Source organism: Mus pahari, chromosome 2, assembly GCF_900095145.1.
Source record: "Mus pahari chromosome 2, PAHARI_EIJ_v1.1, whole genome shotgun sequence".
Lineage (NCBI taxonomy): Eukaryota > Metazoa > Chordata > Mammalia > Rodentia > Muridae > Mus > Mus pahari.
In genome coordinates, this window is record NC_034591.1 from 15,953,578 (window position 1) to 15,965,479 (window position 11,902).

Below are 11,902 nucleotides of genomic sequence, written 5' to 3' on the forward strand. Positions count from 1 at the left end.
TGGGAACTACGATGGCTACTAATCAGGCCAGCATGGGGATAAATGACCCTGATGTAGTGCTCAAGATGGAAGATGCTATCCACCATCCATCTAGAGTTTATCTATCCCAGTGCATCACCGTGTGGAAGCAGACCCCAAATCCAGTTTCACAACTTTTGCATGATGTCATGTGGAAAGTTGAAAGCAAATGTTAGCACTGAGGAACATTTCCTCAAGAGGAGATTTGCTCTCAGATTTCTGATTTTCTTAATAATTATTTTGGGGGATAGATTTCTTTCCCTTTAAATTTTTGTTCCTTTTCTATTTTAATTAAGTGAACACACCTTAATTTTATAACTAGGGAAAAAAAAAAATCCAAAAACCAGGATGACTGTTCCTGCAGTCTTGAGTCAGTGGGGGAAAAGTGTAGGTCACAAATATGTTGGTTCAATTTATTTTTATGCTTTCATAAAAATATCATTACATGTGAAGACAGTAGACTTATATTCACATTTTAGGCTTTGCTATTGAGAACCACAGAGGTAAATAAAGATCCTGCTGTGTGTGACTGTGTACTAAAGAGCCTGCCATTTCTTCAGAGGGTGAAAGTACTGACCATCAGTCCGGGTGTGGTAGCACTGTCTGTCACCTCAGCCTGGGTGTGGTAGCACTGTCTGTCACCTCAGCCTGGGTGTGGTAGCACTGTCTGTCACCTCAGCTCTCAGCAGGCTGAGGCAGGAAGGCTGCAATGAGTCTGAAATTAGCCTGGGCTATGCAGGCTGCAAGACCCTGCTTCAACAAGCCAGAAAGCCTAAATGCTACATCTCGGTGGAACCAGAGACACCAATGGCAGGATTGTGCCACGGGCAGTGAGAGCCTATAGAAGGGAAAGGCTAGAGCTAAGTCCTGGGACAGGGGTCAGGGAGTGGGAGAGGAGAGGAGAGGAGAGGAGAGGAGAGGAGAGGAGAGAGGAGAGGAGAGGAGAGAGAGAGAGAGAGAGAGAGAAAGCGCTCAGGTTCTCAAAACCCCATCCTGGAGCAACATTCAAATCCATCTTCAAACACAATAACAAGGAAGTCACCACCAGCAGTGCAGCTTGGCTCCCACTCAAGAGCCCATTTCCACTACAAACTCCAAGGGGCCAGGAGCCAAGTCAATGGCCTGAGGAAGTGTCCCCTGGCCGCCCACCCACCTGAATCTGGATCACAGCCAGGTCGGCGTCCAGGGACTTCTTGATTGGCACTAGTTTCCGTGTCACAGAAATCTGCCTTTGCTTCTCAGCCACCCTCAGTTTTAGGAATCGGATTTTTTCTTCCAGAATGTGGATTTCCACATCCTGATGAAGTTTCATCTTCTCTTGGACATTCACTTTTTCGTAAAAAATGCACACTTCTTCTTCCCGCTCGATCAGCTGAACACCACTGTGGTCAAATTCAGAGCAGGAATCTAAGTGGGTTGTTGAGGCCACTATTTCTTAGTCACTGTGGTTCCCTCTGGCTTTGGGCTCACAGCATACAGAACAGGATTTCAGAGGACAGTGACACATTCTAATAGCTGGGTCTATTAAGGTCCAAACACTGGGTCTTCCATAGGGATGAGAGGGCTTGGCATCTCTAATCTAAGGCTAGCTGTGCAGCAGGCTGGCCACAGTGGCCCTGGTAAGCCCCAAAGGTTTCCCTGGGGTAGGGGAGGTCACTCCCAACATGTGAACAAAGCAAAACTCAAGCCCCATCTGCTGATCTTGCCAGACAAGGGCAGAAGCTGCTGCGCAGGGGTCTAGGAATGTGATTCTGGAGAGTCGCCAGGCATAGGGATCTCTGAAAAGTGACATTTCTGATGCTTGTTGCCCTGGAACCTGCCCTCTGTCACCATGCTGACGGGCACAGTGGAAAGGCCCCTCCTTGAGAGAAAGCCACAGGATAGAAACAAAGTGAGGTTTTGTTCCTCCAGTACCTTTGGTCTAACCTGGGCCTCGGGACACTATTTGCCTGCAAACTTCCGCTTATGCCAGGAGCCAGCTAGGATTTGATTTTGCATTTTAAACCAGAAGGAACACTCAGCAGCCCTTTGAGAAAGTTCTGTTTGAAGAACTTAAGTTCTTAGAGATCTCCCCACAGTACCTGTACATACATTGCTGTAACAGCTACCCTTAATTTTTCTGACTCTCTCTCCTCCCTCCAATGGTGCACATGCAGTTGTCCCTGGCTAACCTCAGTGCCCTTTTCACCTTCTTTCTTTATGTTTTCTTTATGTTTTATCCAAGCTTCTTCCTCCGAGTCCCTGGCTAACAAGAGCAATGCCAATGCTTCATCTTGTCCCTTGGGACCTAGTGTTCCAGCGCTTTACCTGAAGTAGCACACTTGATGAAATTTGAATTATTTCAGTATTCCCTCATCTCACCTACCAATTTCTCAGAATACAAGCAACTGAGTTGGTGGGGGGTGGGGAGAGGGTATTAAAGAGTAAGATGCTGTTTGTGGCTGCTTGCAGCTTAGAAGAAATGTGTCAGTCCTCTATGCCTTAGTTAATCACGGGGAAAATGAACTACAAGAGTGGGTTGATAAAGCCAAATCCTGCTCAGATGGAGCGAGGTTACACAGAGTGGTTCACAGCAGTTGATGCAGAAGGAATTCATTGTGAGCCTAGAGTACTGGTCCTCAACCTGTGGGACGGCATCCCCATCGGGTCACAGATATTTACATTATGATTCATAACAATAGCAAAATTACAATTATGAAGTAGCAGCGGAATAATTTTGTGGCTGGGGAGTCCCCACAACCTGAGGAGCTGTATGAATGGGCCGCAGCATTCGGAAGGTGGAGAACCACTCTCCTAGCGTCTCAGAGAAAACTGCTCTGCAACCGCCCGAACCTCCCTTTTATTTCCCTTCCCCAGATAGCCTGTCTTGTCTTCATGGAAAACACACAGCTCCCCCCAAAGGGTAAAGAACATGGCTACCTCCCCGTAGGGTCCCCGGCACGCAGCGCAGTCACAGTTGCGACCCTTACCTTTCGTTCCGCCGCTGAACGGCCTTCTCATACTTCTTTCGCAGCTGCACCATCTCCTCTTCGATCACGGTGACCATGCTGGCCAGCCTGTCCATGCTGGTCAGCTGGGCCTCCTTCTTCTCCTTCATTTCCTGGAGTTTAGCAGTGATTTTGCACACATCATTCTGCATGCTCTCCTTGATGGTCACGTTGTTGGAATGCTTTAGCATGGCGTTTTGTAGCTTTCTTTTAAAATATTGGCACAGTGGGGGGGAGATCATTACTTTCTTCAAGAATGCTGAGATGTCTGAAGAGCAATGCTCTCCCAGGACCACACAGGACACACCTCTGTTGTGGGATCCTTCCTCTAGCCAGGTGACCGATACTGTCATTGTGTCAACCACTGTGTCACACTTGTTTGAGGAAAGGTCTTTTTCTGCTCTGTCATCTCAGGAGACTGAGTTCTGAGGACGGCGTTGCTTCTATTGACAATGCCTATTGGACCTACAGACTCACTCAAGGAACACGGGTCAGGCTGGATGGTATCACAGCCGGCACATGGTATTCTAATTTCCTTTTGGGTGAGAATCTGACTAGGAAATTTCCCTTTTCAATCGTGCCTTTTAATCAGGGTGTTTGGTATTATCTTTATCGAAAACATCTGGGCAATGATGGCTAACAGAAAAATCCAGTTATATAGTCTTAGGAAATCAGGAACTAAGTGGGCAGGAGATTCCAGTAGATCTTGGCATGTGGTAAACAATATATTTCCAAGACTCCAATTTCTCAGGTGTCATTTCTGATGTTACTACATAGACTAACTCATTTGTCACTATTGTGTAGTAACAAAAAGTTCTACACACTAATGCTGAGGATTATAAAGAAAGAGTCCTGAGAGGTAGTGTCTCGCCCAAGGTCCTACAGACGGAGATGGACAGAGCTGTGAGCTGAGTCTAGAAAGCGTTGTCTTAGCAGATCTGCTGTAGCCTGCCTCTCCATATGCACATCACATGCCTTAAACCTACAACCAGGGGATGCTAGCCAAGAAGTGATTTGTCTCCTAACTTCAAATGCAGATATCAGATTTCTACTCCATTTCTCAATCGAGCAATGAAAGTTAGCAGTTCATCATTAGTAAAAATAGTTTTATATTAAAGTTTTGCATTCATTAAAAACTGTGACTCCCAGGTAGAGAACAGGAAGCGTGTTCACATACCAAGGTTGTTACCTGAGAAGCAAGGTGGAGCAGGTACTTTTGTCTACATCACTTCGTGTTTCTGGCCGAAGTGGCCATTGGCCACTTACCTTAAAACTCACATGGCTGGTTGGCCTTTTTTCCCCTGCTGCTACCGTATCCCTTTCTTCTCTTCCTAGTTCGCCCTGCCCTCCACCCCACCCCACGCCCGCCCTGTCCCCAATTCTCCCTGCATCCTACTCCACCCCCACAATTCTCAGTATCATTGGCTACTGGCAACTTTATTGATGGATCAAAAACCAGTTGATGGCAAGGACCTTCGGCGTCAGTACACACAGATTTCCGGTTAAATCGAAGCATCAGAACCACCCTCTACAGCAAGGTATTTCCCCATCTCCGAAGACTACCAGGATATTCTAGAATGCCAGAGACACAGAAGCCAAGGCTTTGGAAGGACACAGGCTTCAGAGAACCGTGGAGTTGGCCTGGCCTAGCTGGCTTGGGAGGCACGTGTCATAGGTTTTTCTGGTGAGAGTTCGAGGCTCCGGGGGTACAACGCGCCTTCCTGTTCCTGAGAGGCCGTGCACTCGCTCAGGCAGTAAACAAACGCTCTGCTCACCTCTGCCTGTTCCTGTGAGGTCATGGAAGCAGGGAAGCCTGACAGGAAAACTGGGTCTCGGGCATTAATAGTAAATACCCTGTCAAGTTTGCAAATGTCACTGTATCCTGGCAACTGCAATTGTATCAATCCTGGAAGTTGCCACTGGGTTCTGTTTCTGACAAATGTATAAAACATCTGATTGGTCTAAATCAGATTGTCACAGCCTCAGTGTTGCCGTGACCCCTCCAGCCGGCCTATCAGGTAACCCCGGACCTCTTAAGCAAGCATGGGTGCTTACAACTCCTACCTTTCTTGAGAGACAGCGCTGTTCCTTAAGATTTCCAGCTCATTTAATGACATTTTGAGTCTTTCTTTTATCTCATTTACTTTCTGATGAGCTTTGTGAAGTAGGTTTACAAATTTGTTTCTTTCATTTCTAATTGTATCATACAAGCTGGCAAATTCTCTGAGTCTGAAAACATGAGATGGTTTTTGAAAATTGAAAAGGAAGTAAGACTTTCCCCCAAATAACTAAATCATGATTCTTTTTTACCAAATTCTTTTTACCTCCGATGAATTTCATGCTTTCTCTTCTTGTATAGCCTGATTTCAAGGTCCTTTGATTTGATTTCCTTAACAATCTCATAATATCTTCGCTGAAATGTAAAAATTCATGTGAGAAATCAAACAAAAAACCAAACAACCCTAACAACAACCAGAGAGCTAGGGTGATGGCTCACGTCTGTAATGCCAGCATTTGGGAAACTGAGGAAGTAGGATTGAAATGAATTCAGGATCAACCTGCAATACATAGTAAGACCCTAACTCAAAAATTCAAAAGCCATGAGATAAGACCGAGCCCCACTCCATCCTATCTGCCAGTTCTTCTTAACTTGTTGTATAGATGAGGCGAGCAGGAGATTCCTAAGCCCCCCCTGGCCAGCTGGAGTGATTCGCATCAACTAGGACAAGGGGATACTTAAGATTCCAGAAGAACTGGAGAGGACAAAAGAGTCCACACAGACAGGGTGGATAATTGGGGGAAGACTACTGAGGAGGAGTGACTGTAGCCTGCACTGCCCAGCCAGTCGAACACTGTGCTTACAGAGGTCAACTTACAGGAAGTGTGACAAACATCGTGACCTGAACCCTCTGGCATTTTGTGAGAAACTGAGGCAGTGTTTTAAAGTGTAGTTCTGTTCATTTGTTTGGTAGTGTGTTTTCCTTTATAATAGGCATCATACTGAGACCAGCTGTAAAACTGTGCATAAATATATTTAAAAGAAAGCAGTTATACCTTCAAAAGTCATATTCATATATATATATATATATATACATATGTATGTATATATAGTACTTTCAACACTATACTAGTAGGTACTAGTGATGCTCTTTAGATAGAAAATGCCTAGTGGGTGCTTTCTTGGGGACGGGAAGCATTTGGAGATGGAGTGTCTGCTGGCAGGACTCCAGGGAGAGAGTAGTTTCAGTCACCTTCCATCAGGGGCAGGCAGAGCAAAATTATTTGGTCTTGTTCTGTCAAGTCAGTATGGATACGCAGTGATTTTATTTTGTATAACTTTCAGTGAAAATGGGGGTCTACAGCTAACCTGCAGGTTACATGCAAAGAAGAAAGCTGGTGTAAGATAAAGCGTCATCTATACTGTCTTGGACCTACACGGTCTTGAGTGTGACAACAATGTGAATCTCAATCCCAGCCACCTTATATCTTTTTTTTAAAAAGAGATGTAGGTATGATATAAAATAATAAGATTCAATGCCTTCTTGTGGAAATACAGTTAACTACAAATAATGTTTCATAGAGTAATTCCCAATAATGAAGTACTCAAGAGACAAACTTTTCCCTTATGATTTCCATACTTCAAAAGGGAGAACTGTCTTATGTTTTATTATACCCCATTCAGTAATGAAATTCAGCTTATGTGGATTAGTCACACACAGATAACATAAGGATCAGTTATCTGGAGCTGTTAGAATGTGACTGCTTTGTAAAACAGACCAGTTCTTTTCTTGGAATAACAAAGTACACCTCTGGTAGATCTAACATTTCGGAAAAGAGGGGAAGTTTTCTAACGAGGAAATCTCACAGGGGTGGACTCTCCCCAGCCAGCAGTCCGTGCTTCCGACAACAGTGTTCTAGAGTGACCCCAGTCCAGCCCCTGACTTTGGTGGCAATGACCTTCTCAAACCTTAGCTGCTCCCCTCAACCATCCTCTGCTCTTCAGAGCAGATCCTGGGATGAAGCAGTAGCTAAGAGCCCCCTGGGAGGCTATGGTCTTTCTCATCTGTTTTCTGTGAGCCCAATTATCCATGGCTCCACAGGGCTTTTGTAATGGACACCAGAATGTCTAAGGTGGGTTGAGTGACCCTCACCATCAGCCCTCGACTGCTCGGCTTCATCTGCCCTCAGTTCTCTGAGATTCTCACTTCTCAGGTGTGAGCGTGTCTAATTAAACAGTGAACGTGGTGTGAAGAGCTGGCCGGTTGCTGTGGGGTCTGTGTGGTTAAAGTTTTCTCCTCTGTTCTTTACTATAGAATATATTTCATCCTTGTGCCCATCAGTGCTGTGTAGGTGTGAGCTCCTTCTGGGGAATGAGAAAATCCCATCTCTTTGTAAGCACTCAGAGTGAGAACAAAGATCACGCTTATACATGGCCCATGCCTAGGTCACGTGACAAGTGCATAAGGTCCGCTTTAGTAATATCTCATATCATAATCTTTTTTTAAAAAAGAATTATCATTTTTTGAAACACAATCTCACTGTGTCTTTTGGGCTAAACTTTAACTGGCTGTCGTCCTGTGCCAACTGCCTCTTGATTACACGTCGCATGTGCACACTCTTACTGTCTGTTTGGCAAGAGAACAAAGCTTGCGCAGGCAAGCCTCTAGCACTGAACTGTATCCCAGCTTTTAACAAAGAACCTCTAGACACAACCCTTCTGTGGAATAACTAAGTCTAGTTTTAAAATGTTAGTTACGTGTGTGTGTGTGTGTGTGTGTGTGTGTGTGTGTGTGTGTGTGTGTGTTCGGGTATGTGTGCATGCGCGCGCGTGTGTATGTGCTTGCTTTAGGATGCTGTTTGTGGCACTTTGTTCTGAGGAACTCCTGGGATGAAGCAGTAGCTAAGAGCATCCTGCACTGGTCTGTATGATTTCATCTGACGACCCTGTAAGTGCTCTGCTCCTAGGTTGTCTAGAGGCAAGTCACAGTGAAATCTGTGGCTTGTGACTTACAGATTCTCTCTGTGGCCTATGCACCTGGCAGCCACGGTCACTTACACCATTCTTATTGAAGTTGACATCTTTCAGACCTCTGATCACTGTGATTGTTTGTTTTTAACCTCTAGACTGCTAACTATTGATAACTGAAGGCTGAGGTTTTTGGTTTTTTTCATTTTTTTTTTTTGTTTTTGTTTTTGTTTTGTTTTGTTTTTCCAAATTTAATTTCTGGTCACTGAATTTGAAGGAAATGTGGAAGTACCGCTTTCTAATTAATGATGCATTAAAGTGAGGGTCCCTTGAACCCATGTAGTAATTACTGGGTGGTCACACAAGGCAGTCAGTTACCTGGGCTTTCAGGAAATCCTTAGCCTTTTGTTCTTTCTCATCGATTTTGATCTGAGTCATTCGCCCGAGGTTGAACACCAGCTCCCGCAAGCTTTCTTGCTCCTTTAGAAGTTTGTTCTCCTGTGCAATCTGCTGCTCCACTAACTTGGCCTCAGCTTCTGACAGAGATTTCTTTTGAAAAGCACAGGATTAGAATTCGCTTTCTGAAGAAACCCAGCCAGGTCAGCGCAGAGCACGGCCTCTTCCTTTTGAGTTTATTAAGAGACTGAGCTCCAAGTTTCCCTTTAGTTTCTGAAGGGTGGGAATGAGTGGGGTGACACCATCGACCTCCTCCTTGCTGTGCTTTTAAATGACTAGAAGAAGTTTAAAATTATGTTTTTAAAATACCTCAACGGTAGCTCGACTGACAAAAGTTTGCAATTTGAAAACAGACATTGATGAAACAAGGTTGACTTTTAACGCCATCAACAGCCTTTTATTTGAGAAAGCCTTATAGCCTGGGAAAGGTTTGCTTTTTCAAGCATATCCTTTTTTTTTCTTGGAAAACAAAAACCAGTGGCAGAATGAACTTGAAGGTGAGGGTGGTGTGTGTACACTCAGGGATGTAAAGCACTTGGCTAGTGTGCTTGAACATTGCATTCAACCCTTAGTAAACCTCCCCATAAACAAAACAAAACAAAAACAAAAAACAGGCCCATTATAAGTAATATTTTACTCTAAATATTAATGCATGCTATTTGTATATATTATTATAAATATGAATGGGTTCCACTATGGCATTTCCATAAACACGTATATCATTATTTGATACTTTCCCTTCCCAACACCATCCCCTGCCTCTGCTTCCTGCCCCCTAGGTATTCTCCTTTTGATGTGGTTTTCTGGAGCATTTCTGAGACACAACTTCATTCTCCGTTCTGAGGTAAAAGTATGACTGATATTAACCTGTTGAGCCAGATTTCTCTTAGCTAGATCAACCTCTTTGTGGAGCTCTTTCCTTCGCTCAGGCAATAAAAGGTATTCTTTCGGGATAGCTTCCATCTGGAAATCAAAATGTAAAATAGGTGCTATGATGAAAACAGTCTCTGGAGCCAATCCCATTACATACATATTACAAACCACAGGCAAATCATGATTCCCAATCTTACAGAGATTTCCCACTCTGGCTGTGCTTTATAAAATCAATGCAAAGTATAATATGAAGATCTACCAAAATTACATGATTCATTAGCTGCAAATGTTGTATCCTTTATAAGTAAATCTTAATACCTAACATTTATTGACCATCTCCTAAATTTGTTGCAGGGATCTGAGGGCCTGGATGCACAATCTTACTCATCCATCACACCTGCAGGAGGCATTCAGAGGTCTGGGAAGGAGAACGGCATGCTTCCCTCCTTCCTGGTGCAGGCGCACCCCACACTGTCAGCCAGAGAGCCTGTGATCTTTCTAGCACACCATGCTGCCTCTTGAATTCATGATTCTGGAACTGAGGAACTTGCATGTGTTGGACTATTCATGCTAGAGCATTATAACTATCAAGTCTGCATTTACTTACGAAACTATGCCAAACAAAACCAGTTCTTGGTTCACAATGAGTATAACTCACTACTTCAATGTGATACTTTGATGAGTAAATTAAAATTCTTTAAAGAAAAAGCTCCTTAATCTTTTTGTTGTTGTTGAGATCTACATTTTTGCTGTTATAGATTTTGTTGTGTTAGTTTGTACTTCTGTCCTGTGTGAAAATACTTGGGGGAAATTATTTGATAAGGAATCCCATAGTAGCTAATGAGGGAAGGCAGGCACCCAAGGCTGTGGAAGGGTCACCCTGGAGTGATAATGGCCTACTTGACTTCTTTGGACCCAATTATGAAAGAAAGTAAATGACCTGATGTGGCTCTTTTCCTCTGGTGACAACATTCTTCAAGTCACCAGGGTTGTACCCAAGCCAGTATGCACAACTGGGAAAGATCCTGTTTGGTTGTTTAAATGTCATCTAACAGGATCTTTGAGTGCCCTGTTCGTCATCTATAACTCAGTGCTTCTCCAGCACCACCATCTGTGCCCTCAGGTGCCCAGTACTTCCTGATTCTCATGGCCTCATCTACAATGGGCAGCTGCTAAGAAGCACAGATATGGTCTTGTGAATCTTATATAATAATATAAACTCTCATGTTTCTAATGAACAGATAAGCAAAGCAAAGCAAAGCAAAGGGGAACTAGTGTAGCCTTGAATAGTTAGGAAGACTGCATGAGCAAAGTGAGATGCCAATGAGGAAGAGCTCCATGTCTCTGATATGGGATGGAGAGGTAAGCAAGCATCTCCTGCGACAAGCATCCCCTGCTGCAGATAGACTTAGGATGAGCCATTCACCATGCTCTACTCCCACGGGCTGGAAGTCATAGCTCAGAGTGCTAGCTGGGGCCAGGAAATCTTATAAACGATGACAGAAGATCACAAATGCTTAGTTTGTCAACTAAAAGCTCCTAGCTGATTCTTTCTGATTCTTTTCAGCATTCTGAGTGAAGGATGAACACTATAGTCATGCACTGGACTCAGTTTTGATTTCTGGCATGTGTTCTTCTAACACAATGTATGTGCATGCTTATTTTCTTCATTGACCATTCTATATGTATATGTTGCATCCTGGTTAAATTCTCTATAAAACTCAGCCCTCTGATTTCTTCAGAATTGTTCTGAGTTGCAAGTACCTAGGAGTCCTCAGACTTCTTCATCACAGAGGCTGAGGGTGACTGTATGAGCTAGGCAACTGTGTGAGCCAGTGAAATGGGAAGGCTCCTGGGTAAGACTCCCCAGAAAGTAACTCTTTTCATGTTCAAAGACTGAGTGAGGTAACCCAGGCCCAGAATGTCAAATGCCACAGGCTCTCTCATCTGCAGTTCCTACCTAGCTCAGGATCTTCAGATGTGAGTGTGCCACTCAGAATAACTGCAGATATCAGGAAAGCAAAAAGCACACCATGGAGAAAGGCTCCAAAAAGGGCAATAGTAGGACATAGTTGTGAGGGAAGAAATGGGAAAAACTTGGGGTGGAGGCTCAGCTGGGGATGCGGGTGGGGCAACTAAGAGAGAAAGGAAAGAAGGAGGGATAAATGATACTATTGGTGTTTGAAAAGCCATAGGGAATCATTATTTTTAAAAATTATCTATCTATCTATCTATCTATCTATCTATCTATCTATCTATCTATCTATCTTATCTATCTATCCATGCTGTGTGTGTGTTCACTGAAGTTATAGTATTTGGGGGTGACAATGTTCTCTCCCAAACCATAGACCATCTAGCAAAAACTTAAATGTCAGGTATGGGAAACCTTTGAGTTGCTGGTCAGAGGAATCCAAGAGATTCCACCCCAAAACAATATAGGCCATTGTTGTTGCCCTTGATTGCCTTTCAGGGAAAGAAGACAAGACCCGATTGCTGACCACACACACTTCAGACACAGGACTTGGAGGAACTGAGCTGGACCTGAGCTGGAGGCTTCCACCCCAAGAACTAGTTCTCATAGTAACAAAAGGAGAAGAACTAG

General features: G+C 44.0%; 1 protein-coding gene across 1 annotated transcript in view; it reads right to left on the reverse strand.

The window, feature by feature from the left end:
- Positions 1-11,902, reverse strand: part of Ccdc146 (coiled-coil domain containing 146) — a 115,025-nt gene that overhangs the window by 7,493 nt on the left and 95,630 nt on the right. The window contains exons 10-15 of the mRNA XM_021191084.1: positions 9,295-9,390; positions 8,350-8,520; positions 5,330-5,418; positions 5,070-5,234; positions 2,988-3,212; positions 1,172-1,400 (exon numbers count right to left, since the gene is read on the reverse strand). Coding sequence (XP_021046743.1) covers positions 1,172-1,400; positions 2,988-3,212; positions 5,070-5,234; positions 5,330-5,418; positions 8,350-8,520; positions 9,295-9,390 — 975 coding nt within the window. The remainder of the gene's footprint in view (positions 1-1,171; positions 1,401-2,987; positions 3,213-5,069; positions 5,235-5,329; positions 5,419-8,349; positions 8,521-9,294; positions 9,391-11,902) is intronic.